The sequence below is a fragment of the Girardinichthys multiradiatus genome, chromosome 15, assembly GCF_021462225.1.
Source record: "Girardinichthys multiradiatus isolate DD_20200921_A chromosome 15, DD_fGirMul_XY1, whole genome shotgun sequence".
Lineage (NCBI taxonomy): Eukaryota > Metazoa > Chordata > Actinopteri > Cyprinodontiformes > Goodeidae > Girardinichthys > Girardinichthys multiradiatus.
In genome coordinates, this window is record NC_061808.1 from 9,837,225 (window position 1) to 9,856,834 (window position 19,610).

Sequence of the window (19,610 nt, forward strand, 5' to 3'; positions counted from 1 at the left end):
TTTAGACTGTATCTAAGCCCAGATCCAGTTTAACTGGTATATAAGTTTACATGCTGTCTAATGTAGTGTTTTGCACAGGAGTTCATACTTCTTGAGCTTTTCCACAGTTTGTCAAGTTACAACTACAGACTTCAGTGTAATTTATGATAGCCCAACAACTCCAAATAGCTTTCCTGTCACTGATAAAGAAAAACTTCACCTCAGCATTCTGCTGCCACCACCATGTTCATGGTGATGTATTGTGCTTCCCATGTGGTTGAGAAAGTTACATTTTGATTTCATCCTACTAGAACAAGTTTTTTCCTGTTGCTGGGTCCCGGCAGTAGCTTTCTTCTTGCCACTCTTCTGTTAAGGCCTGAATCGTGGAGTGCACAATAAATAATTGTCAGATTCTCCCACCCAAGCTGTGGATCTCTGCACCTCCTCTAAAGCTACCATCTACCTCTGGTGGTTCTGTTATTAAGGCTTTCTTTGCCATCTTGTCAACTCAGCTGCATGGCCGTGTCCTCTTAGGTTTTCAGTTGAGACATACTTTGTCAGACTAAACATTGGTTAAGGATGTTTGCAGGGATGTTACTTATAACCCAACCCTGCTTTAAAATTTGTTGTGTTTCTAGGATGCTGTTTGTTCACTAATGCTCTCTGACACCTGAGGCTCTCACATATCACTTGTCCTTAAGCAGTAATTAAATTACACACTAGGACTGAAAAAAGGGGATGAAGGCATTTGGTTGCACTTGATTTTATTTAAAGGTATCAGAGGAAGAGAGACTGAATACAAATGCATGCCCCACTTTTCAGATTTTATTTGCAAGTTTTTTAAAGCCATGCAGTGTTTTTTCACTTCACAATTATGTCCTGCGTTGTGTCGTCTATCACATAAGTAGATTTGTGAAAAATGGAGATGAGTAATTTTGACAAAGCATCATAAAAAGCATTGATAAATCATAAGAAACACAGGGGAAATAAAAATTTAATGTCATGCTGATTGTCCAAGTTTGCTCACATTATTAAAAAAAGCACAGTCTCAAATATTATAGTTATACTTTAATGCACAAAGACAAACCATCAAAGCTTAGTGCTGTGCTTAATGGTAAACATCTCTCCTCAAAGTTGTAATGCATTTTTTGTAGTTTGTTGCTTGGATTTTGTTTCAGAAACCCTCTAAATCCTTCAGTTGATTGGCTACTCAAAGATCAGCTCCCTCTATAGATTTGTTAGATTGAGGTCTGGATACTGACAAGCCCATTCCTTGGTTGTCTCACCAGTGTATCCTCAGTCATTGTCATGGTGGAAGACTCATCTATGACCAATCTTTTAGTATTCTCATCCTAAATTTCACAGCAAATGACCCAATTCATTGGCCATACCCCCTTCCAGAAAGACAGCCCCAAAACACAACATTTCCACCTCCTTGCTCGACCGTTGAAATGGTGTTCTTCAGGTCATACTTCAGTAGTTGATGCAAAAAAAAGCTAAATTTCTGTCTCACCTTACTACAACACATTTTCCCAAGCCTTCTCTGCGTCATTTAGATGTTCAATGGAAACCTTAGTAGGGCCTGTATGTGTGTCCCTATAGCAGGGGAATTTACGATTTTCAGTCCATTATATCATAGCGTGTTAGCAGTGGTGTTTTTGCTGACTGTGGACCTACATGCCTTTGGATCATTAACAAGCTCCTACTGATTAGCTGTGACCTTGATCTCTCAATTTTCTTATGAACGGTCTCACCAAATAAGCCCCAAGGGTAACTGATGGGAATTTAATATTATTTTCCAAATAATTGCTCCAGCAGCTGCAGCCATCTCACTAAACATCTAGCTAATGTTCTTAGAGCCCATTCCAGTCTTAGTTAAGATCTTGCCCCACTAAATGCTCTTTGGACTGCCCATGGTGGTGGAGAGGTTGAAATTAATACTGTGAACTGGTGTTTTATACATATTATTTAAGGTCAAGAGTATCTATAAATTGAGTTGTTTGCAACATCAGCACGTAACTAATCAATGGGAACCAGAGTTAAGGGATCAAATACTGAATTCATGCAACTACATGCAAAGAAATTGCACATAGGCATTCTGTCAGCATTAAAATTAAACTAAAATAAATTTCACATTCTGTGATTTTGTTTGTAATTGAGCAAATACAGAAAATTCCCCTGCTGTGAAATAGACATTCTAAGCATTACAATTTTATTATTCTTTATGATCTTGTAGTCAAATGGAGTATGACACTAAAAATGTATAGTTTTTTTTCCCCCCATTTCATATACAATACTTTAAAAAAGGATGCTGACCCCAACAGATACAACAAATAGGATAAATGTTTGGTGTTACTTGGTTTACAGCCTTGTTAGAGGGACTTAAAGAAAGGTCCATTGGAGGTATAACCGCAGTTGCACCGATGAAAGGAAAATGGGGTCTGAACAGTCCAGCTTCAAACACAGATCTTTCCTAAATGTAGCTCTTGAACTATTTTACTGGAAGAAGATGATAGTGTTAAGCAGCTTCAGCAGGACAGGAGAGAGGCTGGACTCCTTTAATTTCCAGGGCCTTGTTGAACTGCACATCCATGGTCTTGGAGGCCTTGGTAATCTTTAGGTTCCTCATACAACCTCTGAAGGATGAGATGGTCGAAAGAGCTGCCTGGCGAACTCCAGCTGAGGAAAATATGTTTGCTGGTGAGTTATTTATGTAGAATACATATATATAAATATAGGAATTTTAGATATTTTATACACTGTTTTTACTGAATGGTTTTAGGAAGCTGCTCATACCAGGATATCCTCCAACATAGATGGGATCGTTGGTATCACAGATGTTGGAGCGAGCATTAGGAGACTGTGCTTGGATCTTTTCCCCATCGACCACCAGCTCCAGCCTGTGGCGAAGCTTGTTGGCAGTGACGTTGTGCCACTGGCCATCACAGAAGCTTCTACCTTCAGGCATGTACTCTGCAGTAATTCGACCAGCTCCGTTGTCAACATGGAACAGCAGCTAAATGACAGAAAAGGAATTTTAAAGACATTGGGGAATGAGGAAGAAGCTTTGTCAGGAAGATTAGTGCGAGTTTCAGCAGCCTAAAACTGATTACAATTTTTTCTAGCATGTTTAATAAACATATATTACAGTTTTTTAGTCTCACCATTAGATGAGCTGGTTGCTGGTTTGTTAAAATATCACAGTTTGTCAGCTGTAACCTTGCACATATGGAAATCCTCATTTGTCATTTTTATAGTAAATATGTTAGAAATGCAAAGGAATCCTCAGAGTGATGGAAGGCTCATAGCTACTCAGATGAATACTTCATTTTATCTGATCTTGATAAGATACATCAGTCGACTTTGCATGAGACAAACAAAATCCTGTTGTTACTATGTAAAACTTAATTAGTTATGACTGCCGGCTCCATCAATTGGCCTGGTTAACTGTTTCCAAGAAGAAATGGCAATAAAGTATAGTATATACTACTATATTCTGTGAATATTAACAATTTCAGTTAGAGTTGTTAAAACTGCTTAAGAAAAAATGTGGAACCAATCTATGAGAAACCAAGACTAGTTGTTGGTCGTTCACTGTGCTGAGAATATCTTCACTTTTTCCTATTCCTATTCCTGATTACAGAACTGTTGAATGCATATGTTTGATAATGTACCAATCAGAAGCTTTAGGTTAACTGAAAAGCCCAGGTGATTAGCCCAATACAGGAGGCTTGATTTACCAACCAATGCAACAAATTAGATCTAAAAATAAGTCTTCAGCAGTGTTTCCCAATCCTAACTTCTTAGCACCATAAACTAGCATGTTTTAGATATTTTTCTGCTAAAACATAACGATTTAAACAGATTTGGAGGTAAATGGGCTCTGTTGCACTTGATCTAAGCAGTATTTCAGGGATTTGAATCCAGTGTTTTGAAGCAAGAATACAGGTCCTTCTCAAAATATTAGCATATTGTGATAAAGTTAATTATTTTCCATAATGTCATGATGAAAATTTAACATTCATATATTTTAGATTCATTGCACACTAACTGAAATATTTCAGGTCTTTGTCTTAATACAGATGATTTTGGCATACAGCTCATGAAAACCCAAAATTCCTATCTCACAAAATTAGCATATTTCATCCGACCAATAAAAGAAAAGTGTTTTTAATACAAAAAACGTCAACCTTCAAATAATCATGTACAGTTATGCACTCAATACTTGGTCGGGAATCCTTTTGCAGAAATGACTGCTTCAATGCAGCGTGGCATGGAGGCACTGCTGAGGTCTTATGGAGGCCCAGGATGCTTCGATAGCGACCTTTAGTTCATCCAGAGTGTTGGGTCTTGAGTCTCTCAACGTTCTCTTCACAATATCCCACAGATTCTCTATGGGGTTCAGGTCAGGAGAGTTGGCAGGCCAATTGAGCACAGTGATACCATGGTCAGTAAACCATCTACCAGTGGTTTTGGCACTGTGAGCAGGTGCCAGGTCGTGCTGAAAAATGAAATCTTCATCTCCATAAAGCTTTTCAGCAGATGGAAGCATGAAGTGCTCCAAAATCTCCTGATAGCTAGCTGCATTGACCCTGCCCTTGATAAAACACAGTGGACCAACACCAGCAGCTGACACGGCACCCCAGACCATCACTGACTGTGGGTACTTGACACTGGACTTCTGGCATTTTGGCATTTCCTGCTCCCCAGTCTTCCTCCAGACTCTGGCACCTTGATTTCCGAATGACATGCAGAATTTGCTTTCATCCGAAAAATGTACTTTGGACCACTGAGCAACAGTCCAGTGCTGCTTCTCTGTAGCCCAGGTCAGGCGCTTCTGCCGCTGTTTCTGGTTCAAAAGTGGCTTGACCTGGGGAATGCGGCAACTGTAGCCCATTTCCTGCACACGCCTGTGCACGGTGGCTCTGGATGTTTCTACTCCAGACTCAGTCCACTGCTTCCGCAGGTCCCCCAAGGTCTGGAATCGGCCCTTCTCCACAATCTTCCTCAGGGTCCGGTCACCTCTTCTCGTTGTGCAGCGTTTTCTGCCACACTTTTTCCTTCCCACAGACTTCCCACTGAGGTGCCTTGATACAGCACTCTGGGAACAGCCTATTCGTTCAGAAATTTCTTTCTGTGTCTTACCCTCTTGCTTGAGGGTGTCAATAGTGGCCTTCTGGACAGCAGTCAGGTCGGCAGTCTTACCCATGATTGGGGTTTTGAGTGATGAACCAGGCTGGGAGTTTTAAAGGCCTCAGGAATCTTTTGCAGGTGTTTAGAGTTAACTCGTTGATTCAGATGATTAGGTTCATAGCTCGTTTAGAGACCCTTTTAATGATATGCTAATTTTGTGAGATAGGAATTTTGGGTTTTCATGAGCTGTATGCCAAAATCATCCGTATTAAGACAATAAAAGACCTGAAATATTTCAGTTAGTGTGCAATGAATCTAAAATATATGAATGTTAAATTTTCATCATGACATTATGGAAAATAATGAACTTTATCACAATATGCTAATTTTTTGAGAAGGACCTGTACATGGGTTTCAGGAAGTTAAATATGAATGACCAAAAACAATATACAGTAAGCCTAATTTAACCTACATTTCCTATTGTAGAAGTTAATACTGTTTTGATTATTCAGTCAATCAATAATTAGTTGACGACAATAACAGGAGAATGACTGTGCGAACGTGTGCAGAAGCACAGTGCTTATTTGTGACTGTCCTACACATCAAATTAAACTACCCCTTAATATTCTTACAATATAGGAAAGAAAAACAAAACGGCAGATACTGTATAACAATACAACTACTTACATTTATAACCCTCAAATATTGTCATTTTTTAAAAAACCAATTAACTGCATGTTTTAAACTGTCAAAACATGCAATAAAAATTATAAAAAGGAGTGAAGACTGACCAAAACTAAATGTTAAAAACCTAGTTTGGAAAATCTGGACAAACGTAGGACTTTTGAAAGGCTTACAATTAAGACTATAGAAATCTTAGAAACTTGTAAGCAGTCAGTCCCCAGAAACCAGTGTTAGGAAACAGTTTACATGATGCTTAGAATGAAGACAGCCAGCACAAAATGTCTCAAATTACTTAGAGACTACTTACTACCAGGAAAGCTGTTGGTGGTTGAGCACTTCAACCTCCATCATAAAGGCAATAAATGTATTTAGCAAGCGGTAGGGGGAAGAAATAAAACTACCTTGCCCTCGACAATCTCCAAACCCAGTCCGTCATTGGCTTGGTTACTGACTGCCAAAAGGACTCCACTGGTTTTACTGGTCCGAAACTCGAATGTGATTGACACATCCAGACCCACCCTATAGGAGGAAACTGAACAGACAAATAACTTGAATTATGATTTTTTTTCTTTTATGAACTGCAGGTGAAGTGTTGCAACACAGCTGCTTAATGGCTAAAATTTGTGGAAGCGCCCTGGGTGAACTCACCAGCTTTCAGATACCCAGTGCCATCAAAATAGGTTCCTGTTTCAGTCGCAACGAAACACCTTCCAACCATATGACTGGAGGTGGGTGCAGCCATGTCCAGTTTAAAGTCCTCATTTACTACTTCATTACAACCCAGAGAGAGAGGAAGAAGTGAAATACATTTTAAATACAGCAGTAGTTTCATAAATTCAAAAGAAAAGTGTATTAAGCAAAGCATGCATGAGTTCATACCTGTTGTAGTGCTTACAGGACTTCCAATCATCGTTAAGTTACGGATACACCCATTGATGCTGTAGAGAATCTGTAGACAGAAAAAAGTCAAGATAAAAACATTCTTAATTGTACTTGTTTCTGTGTATCCTGCTGACTGATGGAAAGACCAAGGGTCCTTACTGGTCCTATTCTCTTGGTGGTGTAGTCTTGCGGTAATCCACCAACATACACTATTCCAACCACATCTAAAAGGTCCGCCTGGTAAAAAAGAAGCCATTAATTGTATTACAGCAAAAACAAAAGAGACATACAATTGGTTTCATGCAGCAACTTATATCTGACTCAATGTTAAAGTTATCTTGTGTGAAAGACTGTGCTTACTGTCTTTGGACTGATCATCTGTTTGATGTATCGACGCTCAACAGTTAGCACAGCTAGCACAGCTCTCTGCTTAGTGCGTTGCACACGGATCTGGAATTAACAGGAAACAGAGCAGCCAGTGTATAGATAAAAAAAGAAATTAAAAAAGTTATGCAGGGATAACAGGGACAGTTTTAACCAACCAAATGCATATTATAAAAAGGCATTCTGTATAATTTCTAAATTCAGATTTAGCAACAGTAAAATAATAAATCCTTTTAAAAGTGCAGAGATGCAGTGAAACAACTTTAAATGACCGAGTCATGTAACTGCCAAGCAGTTATTGCAGATATTTGTGGGAAGCAATATAACATGGATGTTTTTACAATTATAAATGACTAAATATCAGATCTGATGTGCAAGTTTAAATAGTTTTTCCTGTATTTCACTTCTGGACATGGCTAAGATGTTCACAATGCTTATATTTACTGCAATAAGGTATTAATGTGGATCTGATACCGTTCAAAAATACCAGTTTTATCCATTTATTATAAAAATGAACCAAAAGAAAAAAGTGTAAGGGGTTTTACCTTGTGCCAAGTACCATCATTAATGGAGAAAGGAACACAACCAGAGATGTTCCCATGGCCAAGATCATAACCAAGACAAGCTTGACCCTCCTTGATCTATAAGCAGAGATTCATAATAAAGTCAGTAGACATGATATACAATTTGTAAAATGGACTACATCCAAACAGTTTGTTTCTTTCAAGTATTTCTGCATTGTCTAACATTAAAAGGGTGATCGGTCATGTTTTTCAGTGTAATTAGAACGGTTGTATATTCCTAAAGGGAATTAGGAATCAAATGCTGTGCCTGAACGAGCAGCAAAGCACAATTTGCATCTATGTGAGAACAAAAGGACCATACCTGTATGGAAACAAAGTCTGCATGGTTTATTCTTGCCATGTAGAGCACAAGGCCAGAAAGCTCCTTTGTCCTCAGCTCGAACTCCAAAAACAACCTGGGACAAACATGCATAAAGACTTTTGTTTTAAACCATGTACCCCTTTGCAGTCGCAATAAAATCAGTCAACATATTTTTCTGTGTATTGTCGTGACTTTTATCTTATTGTAAAGATGTTATTTCCACATGTTATTTTGTATCGTAAATTAAGGGTGAGTGGCAGGATTATGTCAGATTAAGATGGATGCTGTTCTATACTCTTAATCTTAATTTTATTGTCTTCCATTTCCTTTAGCTTAAACTACCCTTTAGGTATTAGGCATGAAACGATTATTGGTTTTAAAGCTTAGCATAAAAAATATTTTAAAAATCACCTTTTAAATTGTATTTAGTTACTGCGGCATTAAAAAGTTAGTTTTTTAGTTATAAAAATTAGTTATCAAATACAGCACAAGACGTACACCAGGAATATTCAAACCCTGCTGTACTGCTAATTGTAGCTGTTTTTGAATTTTACGTGTAAAAAGGCTTTTTAATGTTTTTCTCGCTTAATGCAGAAATAAATAACCTGAGTATTTCTCTGCTAATAGCCACTATTAGCAGCTAACACTAAGCAAGCAAGCAGCCGTGTCATCTTATCTTGAACTTTTTCACATTATCTCATGTTATAACTACAAACTTCAATGTATTTACATTGTTTGAAAAGTTTTGTTGCCTATATTCTGTTATGTTTTTCTGTAACAGCTATATTCATACAGAGCAAAATTAGGATGAAACTGTAAAAAAATAATTAAAAAATCTAAGATTTAAAGCAGCCTTGCCAAAGTATTCTTACCTCTTAAATCTTTTCATGCTAACTACAAACTTAAATGTATTTTACATAGATTTTATGTGATAGACCAACATAAAGAAGAGTATAGTTATAAAGTGAAAGGAAAATAATGCATGGTCTAAGTTTGGTATGCATCCAGGGAAGCTGGATGAAACTAACAGGGTAATCCTGGAAGAAAACCTTATAGGTGGAGTGGAGGATTGACCTTTACAGCAAGAAGACAACCCTAAACATACAGCCAAAGTTACAATTGAATGTTTTAGATCTTCTCCTGATTCAGCATACCTGAATATAATGAATGGTTCATTACCCGGTCTCCGCAGATTTTGATGATACTCTGAGGTTTTTCAGCCATTAGTCAGGCTGTGTAGAATTATTTTCTAATATTAAATGAGTTCAACTGTAATTGAATTGTTCTTTGCGATTATTGGTTTTCTGAATGTAAATCTGAGTTGGAGCAGGGACACATCTAGATCTTGCAGGACACGCTCTCTTGAGGATGTTGTCGGTTTACATCTGAGCATATTCATGTTAGAATGGTGTAGCAACCAATTATGTAATTATTTTGGCCATTTTAAATGTAATAATGCTTAAAACGTTTATTTAGCCAAATACATATTCTGCAACTGTTGATAATATGATCCATAAATACAAATTAAGTTCTCGGAAATAAAATATGTTATTCTTTCAGGTTTTGGCACAGTTTGCTTGCCAAAAAAAGGTATAGTGGTTATAGATGGCAAGGATATGCAATAAACAACGCTCTCCTATGATTTTGTAACCAATTTAGGAATTTATTGTACAAAAGCTTTGTTCATCTTAAATATCTAAATGTAAAACTTTATATATGGAAAAGGTTTATCATTTAGTGGAAGGTGTATATTTAGAGAACACTGGTCATGTGACTCACATGTTTAAGTTCAGCATTAACAAGCTACTAATGTAATACCTTTTACCAATTATTAGTTTTTATCATATTAGTTGTATTACATTTAAAATGGTCAACACATTTGCATTATTGGTGGGTATTAATTTGTCTATTATTACATTGTTTTCAATATTTCCCAATATTTTAAAATAAGAATGCCCATCACACTTCTTAGATTTTCATTTGTAAAATACTGTATTTTAAAACCTATGTCCTTTTTTCTTTTCACTTTCTGTTGGTCTTTCACATAAAATCTTGCTGAAATACAAAAAAAAAAAAAACATTTGCGGTTGTAAAGAGAAAATTTTAAAACAAAAAGCACGTTCAAAAGGTATGAATACTTTTCAAAGCTACTGTAAATGCTAAGGACTTAGACAATATGCTGCATAATAAAATCAAGTTTGACCCTAAAATGGATGCAATTCCTTCTTTACTACATTTACATAAAGATACACAAACTATTGCCTTTCCTCTGGATGGTGGGTTTATATTTCCCTATTTTCACCATAAATGCACACATACACAAGGAGTACATTAATGTGTGGCTCAGTCAACATGTTCACCTTAACAAGATTTGAAACTGGTGGCCATTTATGCATTTGTAGGTATCTTATCCTGTCAAAACTATCACTCATTTGCTGGGTTTTTCGTGTTGTACATGTTACCTTTGACAAGTAGATGTCTCCAGATGCTGTGGGGAAGTTTAACCAGTATAGCTAGTTCTATGTGAGTTCATTATCTACATAACAAGCCACAATATTTCCTCTTATGTTAGAGGGGTAGAGAACTGGTAACAAGAAATCAAGCGCATGAAAAATAAAAATATACTGAAAATTAGGATTTACTTCAAACTTACTTCTCTCTGACTTTGGTGTCATCAAAGGCGAAGCTCATGTGACTGTTTCTGTTCAGTCCAAACTGATAGGCCTTTTCAAGCGACGTCGGGGCCACAGCTGATGCACAAGAGTCCTGGAGATTGGACATGACATGTCAGCTCCACCGACAGGGTCTCACAACATTGCTCCTATTTTCTCCTGTCAACAGGAGCCTTAACACCCAGGTTCAACACTTGCCAATCATTCTAATTGGATCCCTGCTTCTGATATGGAAGTAACTGTGGCATTGGTAGGTCACTATGGGTTATTAAACAGCTCTTTATACAACTGCAAATATTATTTTTGTCTAAGTTCATACTGTAGATTTATGATTGCAGCCCAGAATTGCTAATTATAAGTACATACAAAAATTCAGAATCAACATAAAATTGATCACCCTGAGCATCATATAGTACAATTAGCATTTTTTAGAACTAATTATAGTGTTTATAATCTATTACATTTAGTGTTTTGATAAATCCAACACATTTTCCTATATTTCCTCAGCAGAATCACTTATATTTTCAAAATAATTCCCCTTTCAAGTGGTAGTTAACAGTTTGTTTTTTGGGTTTATTTACTCCCTTTCTTATCCCAGATTGCAGTTCAGCTCTTACCCACAAGATGTCATTGTTGTAGTTTTCTAATCATTCTTCCTCCTCCACTTCTTTTTAGGTTCTTCTTGTCTCCTTTGTTCAAACTACCTGCTTTTGAATTGGTGTTTTGTCTGGAACTGTCACCACTTTATACTTTAAACTTTTCCATCTTCTCTTGAGCAAAATTGAACTTCACTATTATTTTCCTTTTTATCTTTAAAGTATTTTCTTCCCATAATGGGGATTTTTTACAATACCAAGGTTTCCTTTTCTAAATATTGTCAACCCTGCTCTTTTCTGGTTACATGTGTCTGCCATTTTCCATATTTTACCTTTCATTTTTACTTAACCACAGGAGCTAAAAGGAGGAGAGCTAAAGTCTAAGTTTGCAGTGCAGCTACTCTTAACTAAATCCTTTTTCCTCATGCTTACGTTGGTCTAGATTTTTCCACTCTGCTTCAATCCTGAACATTAAACCGGGACTCTTTCGCCACTTTTTTTCTTTCTGCTGAATCCTTTCTTACCAGTTTTATCCTCTCAACATTTTTTTTCCTGAGTAGGTCCTCCTCCACTATTCTTAGCGTGTTATTTTTCTTCTCTCATTTTCAGTTTCTGCCCACTTCTTCTCTGTGGCCGTTATCCATTTTTTTGCTTTCACATTATCTCACCCTTGTAGTCACCAGAAGTCTTTTCCTTTTGCTTCTGTTACTTAATATCTAATTTCCTATCCTCATCCTGTGCTCCATCCCAAATTTAAGTACCAACAGCTTCCTATCTGTGCTGACGCAACTAATTTTTCCCTAAGTATCCCCTTCTCTTTTTTTTGAATCTACAGTGCCTATTTATACCACTTAAACTTTTTCAAATGGTATAAATAAAAATGGTCACAACCTCATAATAGGTACTTTAATGGGGATTTACTTTTTTTTTCTCTTTATTATAAAACAAAAAAAGTGTGGTTTGGCCTTGTGACTTAATACTTGCTGAAATACTGCTACTTCCAGTCTTTTGGGGTATGTCTCTACCAGCTTTGCACATCTAGACACTGTAATTTTTGCCCAGTCTTCTTTGCAAACTGCCTTATGCTCAGTCAGATTGTATGAAGAGCATCTGTAAGCATCAATTTTCAAGACTTGCCACAGATTTTAATCTGATTTAGTTCTCAATCATTCGAACACATTGTTATTCGTTGGTATAAACCAGTAACTACAGTGTATGGGTGTACATTTGGGGTAATTATTCTCCTGGAAGGTGAACCCCCACACTAGTTTCAAGTCTTTTTTAACCTCTGACAGGCTGTATTTAGCTCAGTTCATCCTCCAAGTCAATGCTAAAAAAATCATTCCAACAGCATACTACCACCACTGTATTTGTTCAAAAGAATTTGCTTTTCATTTTCTGTCACATAGTTTTGGCACCTTTGTTCATACTGTATGTTCATGGCTTTCTATAGCTTCCTTTAAACAATGGTTTTCTTCTTGTCATCTATACATGAAGGGGAGGAGTTTTTGAGTGAACACGTAGTTTTTCTGCTAACGGGCTCTCACCTGAGCTATATATTGCTGCAGCTCCTCCAGAGTTGCCATTAGACTGCCTATTTCTCCGCTTTCCTTCCCAGTATGAGACAAAGTTAGGATTTAAGGCAATCTGAGACAACAGTATGTGCATGTCTCTCAAATCCTCGTTCTCTTTCAAGTAAAGACATTCGCCGTTTGTGACCTTGCTTTGTTACAGCTGACACTCACCTATTATCTCATTCCGTCCTCATATCCACTACTCCTCCTCCTCAACCTCTCTCTCCTTTTGCTGTCTTATGCTTCCGCTATCTAACAAAAAAAGAGGCACGTCCCTCGTTCAGAAGCCTTTTCCCTCAATTCATCTCTGAGCTCTTCTCCTTCGTCTTTCCATTAAGTCAACAAAAGATGAGCGGCATTATGTTCAGAAGAACTCTCCCTGTTTTTATCCCTTCCTCCAAGGCTGTACCTTTTTTTTGTCTACCTTGTCTTCTCCCTTCTACCCTCTTTCATCCTTCCTTTTCTTCCCTTCAGCATCTTTCCATTAAGCTAACAATAGGAAAGCCGTTCTCCATTCAGGTCTTTCGCTGGAGGTCACACCAAGGCATTTAGTCAGAATTATGTGTATGCACATGACTTTCCACCACTCTGACGTACAGCGGGATGCAGATAAAACTACTAAGTGCCTTTTCATATAATACCAAACAAAAGTTTGAAGCGTTAAATGTTACTCTGATTTTTTTTAAGCAAGTCATTAGATTAATTGATATCCAAAACATTTACAATTGAAGAGAAGTAAATTTTTAAGCTGCAGATTTAAAAAAGTAAAGAAGGGCTATTTAATAGCTTTAAGTCTCAATGAGATTTAGGCTCTCATACCTTGAAAGTCACTGATCTTTACAGACTTGTTAAACATGTTACTCCTCCACAGGAAAAAAAAAAGAAAAATCAAGACAATTATTTTTCATTTTTTGCCCAAACAAGGGCCACACAATGGCTTCATATTTACTACTGTTAAAGCCAATTACCACATTGCTTTGAGGTGTGTTTATATTGCCGTTTGCTGTGTGCATCTGTATGACTGGGGGCTTGTTAAGGGTGTACCCTTTTCATTGACAACTGTAGACAGAATCAGCTCACCACGACAGTGGACAGCATTAAGCTGTTAAACATAATGACTATACTTGCTTAATCCTTGCAGGGTTACAGGAGGGCTGGTGCCTATATGCAGTGGTCAATGGGCAAGAAGCAGTGTACATCCTGGATAAATTCCCATTCCATCAAAGAGCAGCACAAACATACATGGAACAGACAACCATTCATGCACACAAAAACACCTAAAGGCAGTTCAGAGTGCCTAAGTAATCCAACATGAAAGTTTCGCACAGTGCAGAAAGCACATGCATTGGGAGTAAGGTCCCAGCCAGGATTCAAACTGCAGACTTTCTTGCTGCGAAGGTAATGGTGCTGAATGTACAGCCATTGAACTTGCCCTATATACAGTTAAGGCCCAAATTATTCATACCTATGGGAAGAAACGTGTGCCATCAGAAATTGAATTTGAATTTCTCAAACTGAATCTGTATTTGTGTAATTTGAAATTAAATGCATTGGTTTGAAATGAATTTCACTTAATTGAAACTAAATTTAATGGTTTGAAACTGAATTCATTTGCTCTGAAAATGTATTTTGTTGAATTGAAAAATTCAGTTTCACTACTTTCACTTTCAGTTCTAAAATTCAATTTCAGTTCTAAAATTCAGTTTTTTGTGTCAAACATCCGGGTCCTTGAAGCCACAGATTAATCAAACACAGATTCACCGATTCACGGATGTCATTCACTATTGCTGTGTCCAAATTGAGGGGCTACATTCTTTGAAGGACGCATTTGTTGGCCGATTACGTCATTGTGAGGCAATGAAGACTACAGCATCGCAGGCTCCTCCAAATAGGGCCGACAAATGCGTCCTCCTTTTCCCCAAATATGAAGGATGGGTCCAGTGTATCCTTTGTAGGCCACCCTATCCCATGATTCATTGCGGGTCAAAGTAGATTGTGCTAACGGAAGTAGCAAAGCCTGGAGGAGAGGGAAACGCTGTGAGCAAAGTTGGATATATTGCGCTTTCTGTGAAACAAAATGAACTTGTTTTTAGACTAGAATGTAGCTGTGTAAACCTGAAATATCTGCTCGGTTTATCAAGATTTCGCTTAATTCCACACGTGCTCCGACGTGTTCGGAGACGTCCGCTTCTGCTGCCCTGACACCGGACTCACAGCCGGCTCGCCTCGCCAGCGCACAGCTGTCCGTGGGGATTGAGTATGGGGTAAGAACGCTGTCAAAAAACAACGTGTATGTAAAGACGGAAATGTGTGCATATTAGTCAATAGTTTTGCATAAGTAAAATCCAAAAAAGGTATTGTATATTTTCTCTATACGAATACAAAATAAAATGTTACAGCTTCAAGAAATTACAAACACCAAGTTCAAGTTTACAGTTGTGGTTTATTCTTTATGAATACAATATGAAATAACAGTTTGCTTTATTTTCTTTGAGAATAAGAATTTACATCAGCGACTTGGTGTCACGTGATCTCAGGCTCAGAATATGGTGGGTGGAGTTATACAATGATGGACAGTAGGTGGCAGTATGCACCTCTGAATTTGTTGCGAACCGCCAGCAGAAGAAGAGAAGAAGCAGCACTAGCGCCAAGATGACGGACCAAGAGCATATATTAACGACATTAAGACATATATAAACTTTTTAACATTACCTGTCTTTGTACCGTAGTTTCTTGGTCTGTTTATTTGGCGCTAGTGCTGCTGCTTCTCTTCTTCTGCTGGCGGTTCGCAACAAATTCAGAGGTGCATACTGCCACCTACTGTCCATCATTGTATAACTACACCCACTATATTCTGAGCCTGAGATCACGTGACACCAAGTCAGTGACGTAAATTCGTATTCTCAAAGAAAAGAAATCGTATTCACAAACTGTTATTTCATATTGTATTCATAAAGAATAAACCACAACTGTAAACTTGAACTTTGTGTTTGTAATTTCTTGAAGCTGTAACATTTTATTTTGTATTCTTATAGAAAAAATATACAATACCTCTTTTGGATTTGACTTATGCACAACTATTGACCAACATGCACGCATTTCCGTCTTTACATACACGTTGTTTTTTGACAGCGTTCTTACCCCATAGTTGAAGTACGATGAACCCCGAGAGAACAGCTGACTCCCGCCACGTTGTTTTCAAGCTCCTGCTGGGTTTTCCAAATGGATGGAAGATAAACACAGATATAATTCAGTCAGATGAAATCTAATGTTTGGTTCTTTTATTTTTATGCTCTACAAATAAACTGATTTAAACGTTGTTCCTAAAGTTAATATGTTAGTGTTGAAATTGTTACATTTTTACAAACAGATTTACAAATAGAATTTTACTTTTTTTTTTATTTTTATCTATGAACACAAAACTTTAATAATTTAAATGGCTGAATAATGAACAAGATTATAAAACAAGAAAATTAGCCATTAGGGCTCCGTTTGGTCGGCTTCACAGCTCTGTGCTTCACGCTATCACTGTTGCTAAGCAACATAAGTTACGCTGAGGTAAATGCAAGATAAACGTAGACCGACGTAACACCGGCCGCACCATGCTGATCTGGCATGTCTAGCTAATAGCTACAGGTAGCATACGTGTTGCTGTTTGACCATCATTTGTTTACATGACACTTCTTATAGATGCTTTGAATTTGTGATGGACATCCGCCAAGCTCATGTATGCTGCACTGCTCCAGCTCAAATTGCCGTAAAGGAAGTTTAACCTGATGTGAAACGTAAATCGCTGAATCTGTGTTTGATTAATCTAAGGCTATCCTCAAGGACCCGGATGTGTGACACAAAATCTGAATTTTAGAACTGAAAGTGAAGTGGGCAAACTGAATTTTCAAAACAACGAAATACATTTTAATGCAAATTAATTCATTTTCAAACCAATAAATTCAGTTTTAAACCATTAAATGCAGTTTCAGTTAAGTGAAATTCAAATTCAGTTTCTGATGGTACAAGTTTCTTCCCATACATACCCCTGGTAGACTGATTTATTATTTTTATTGAACCAAGAAGTTTGCTTTTGATAGGAGACAGACATCTGGAATAATGTAAAAGGAGTATTCATTCAAAACAATTATTGGCATGTCAGAATTTCAAATTATTTATATCCTTCTAAATAATCAATTGAAAAATCTTTATTTGAATTAAAGCAATCAAACCCTTCTTATAACTGCTAACCAGTTTTTATCATGTTTCCACTGATATCTTGATGAGTAAATTTAGCGATGAGCTCTGAGTCTTTTAAGCTGGAAGGCCTTTTTGCCTTGACCCCAAATTTTTCTGTACCTAATTTAAGCCAGAACTCTGGTGGTGTCCCTTCAAAATGTTTATTACTTCCAGTCAGACGAAACATTTTGGTCAAATTAAAAGATTACTTCAAACATAAATCTGCCAGGGGTATAAATAATTTTGGGCTTGATAGTATAAAGATATTTAATAACCAGAACGAAATGTAACAGCATCAGCATAGTTACTTGAGCCAAACCCCATTTAACTTCTTTTCTATACTACATAGCCCTGCATCTGCTTTTTACACAGTCAGGCCAGAGAGCAGAGTCAGGTTAAAGTTCAAGTACACTTTGCAACTGCTTAGTTGCAAAGGCCCAAAGGGCAGTTGAATTCACACAGGAAAGCTTTAAAAATCCACAAACTGTATTCATACAAAAACACCTCTGCTATGAGAAAGTTATATTAGTCATGTTTTGATGCTAAAATATTAATTTCTGCTGCTTGTCTCTGGGGTGGGGTCAAATTTCAAGAACATTGTATGTAAGAAGATCAACAGATAATATCCATGGTTGCTTAGGAAACAAAATATCAAACTTTACTACCCCCCGACTCTCCCAAATGTGTAGTAATCTAGTCTTAGTTGGAAGTTGGCCTCTTTTATTGGTCACTGCTTAGGGCCTGATAAAAGCTTGGACTGGCCCTGCCAGAGAGACTAGCTTGTTCAAAATGTTTTAATGTAGGGGCGCCATCTTTTCAATAAATATTTTTTAGGGGCAAAAAAAGACTTGGAACTTGGAATGGGTTTCAAGTTTTTCCTATTTCAACAATATTTTCAATGCCTTGAAATATACTTTGACAAATGCAAATGTATTTAATTTGGTGTTAATGTAAATGACACCAAATTGTAGCCTGCTCAGCACTTTATTTCTGAAAACAATTTTGTCACCACAACAGATTTAATGCCTAGTTTGGTTTGTATGAAGCTATTTTGCTTGGTATCATTTTCAATTAGCCTCAGCAAGCAAACTGCAAATTCAAACAAAAATACTACTTATTCGTTATGTCATTTTGAAGGAAATCAGCCATGATATCATGGCTCCTTTAAGCATAAATAAAAATAACATTAGCTGACTTTTGTTCCATGCTAAATAACCAGAGCTATATAATATGATGGTATATATCCTCATATTGACACTCAGTTTGTTTACATAAAAGATTCTGATAGATGATATTTTTTGGGGGTTTCTGAAGTGATTTCCCATTTCACAGCAGGAAATTTTAACATCTCTAACTGGTTAATCATAGGTATAAAGGGATAGTTAAGGAAAAGTGATTCTATCAGGTCTGTCACATTTGGTCATTCTATAAAAAAGTGCTATTGTCATTTTTACATTTATGCATTTTGAAAAACAGTTTGCTCGCTGAGCCACTGTGAGAAAGTATAACTGATCACTTCATTGATTCAGCCTTTAAAACAAAGGCCCTGAAGAGGGACAATGAAATGTTTGGGCAACTTTAGAGAATATGCTGGAAAACAAAGATAAGAACTGTTAGTGTATATAGTTTGAATGACTTTCTTTATCATCAGATTGTCCTGACATTTAACAAAAAAAAGCTGGGGGCAGAGGCAGAAAATCTGGGAGACTGATGTATAGTTTAAATTTGTGTTTTAATAAAAAATATTGACTTAAATAAAATATTGACATAATGAGGGAACTATGCATCAGTCTGAGTGTGAATACCAGGTCTGTGCTGGGATCCAGTTTAGCAGTGGGTGGTGCTACAGCAGCAGACGCAGTGGGTGTGGCAGCACCAGGGACAGGGGGTGCAGCCTCCTGCAGGTCAGCAGTGTGAGAGCAGAAAGGAAGAGTTTAATGACAGCTGCAGAAATGCACAACAGCAATAAAGGAAGCAGTGATTTCATCAGGAAGGGCCATAAAACTTATTGTCAAATACAGACAGGTAATAAAGGTTTCCCATTATTTCACTATACCAATGACTTTATTAACATGGAAGACAATAAAACCCAGTTCAACTAAAATAACTCATAAAATAACACATTTATTGCCTGCACCCAACTGCAAATAAAAGTTTTTCATGAAGGTTGCTTTACACTATAACTGAGAACTACATGTAAAGGCTTATTGGAGTCAACTTTAACGTTCTCTTTATTACAGGAAATGTCTGGTTTTTCAATATTTCACATAGCCTCTTTCTTAACTAATGCTGAGTAAGGGATAAAACTGGAAAAAAATATATTACAAAGAGTGTGAGATAAACAATCTTCCAAGATACACTCACCAGCCACTTTATCAGGTACACCTGTCCAACTGCTCGTTAACACAAGTTTCTAATCAGCCAATCACATGGCAGCAACTCAATGCATTTAGGCATGTAGACATGGTCAAGACGATCTGCTGCAGTTCAAACCGAGCATCAGAATGGGGAAGAAAGGTGATTTAAGTGACTTTGAACGTGGCATGGTTGTTGGTGCCAGACGGGCTGGTCTGAGTATTTCAGAAACTGCTGAT

General features: G+C 37.2%; 1 protein-coding gene across 11 annotated transcripts in view; it reads right to left on the reverse strand.

The window, feature by feature from the left end:
* Positions 1–726: 726 nt before the first annotated feature.
* The window catches only part of lama2 (laminin, alpha 2), a 249,580-nt gene continuing 230,696 nt past the window's right edge, over positions 727–19,610 (reverse strand). For 9 of the 11 annotated variants that reach the window (XM_047388562.1, XM_047388561.1, XM_047388563.1 and 6 more), the window contains 11 exons: positions 18,822–18,914; positions 10,601–10,713; positions 7,948–8,041; positions 7,608–7,703; positions 7,039–7,128; positions 6,838–6,915; positions 6,676–6,745; positions 6,445–6,564; positions 6,198–6,328; positions 2,776–2,995; positions 727–2,658 (listed from right to left, as the gene is read on the reverse strand). In XM_047388562.1, coding sequence (XP_047244518.1) covers positions 2,498–2,658; positions 2,776–2,995; positions 6,198–6,328; positions 6,445–6,564; positions 6,676–6,745; positions 6,838–6,915; positions 7,039–7,128; positions 7,608–7,703; positions 7,948–8,041; positions 10,601–10,713; positions 18,822–18,914 — 1,266 coding nt within the window. In that variant the 3' untranslated portion in view covers positions 727–2,497. The remainder of the gene's footprint in view (positions 2,659–2,775; positions 2,996–6,197; positions 6,329–6,444; positions 6,565–6,675; positions 6,746–6,837; positions 6,916–7,038; positions 7,129–7,607; positions 7,704–7,947; positions 8,042–10,600; positions 10,714–18,821; positions 18,915–19,610) is intronic. The other 2 variants (XM_047388554.1, XM_047388557.1) reach the window with 2 other exon arrangements.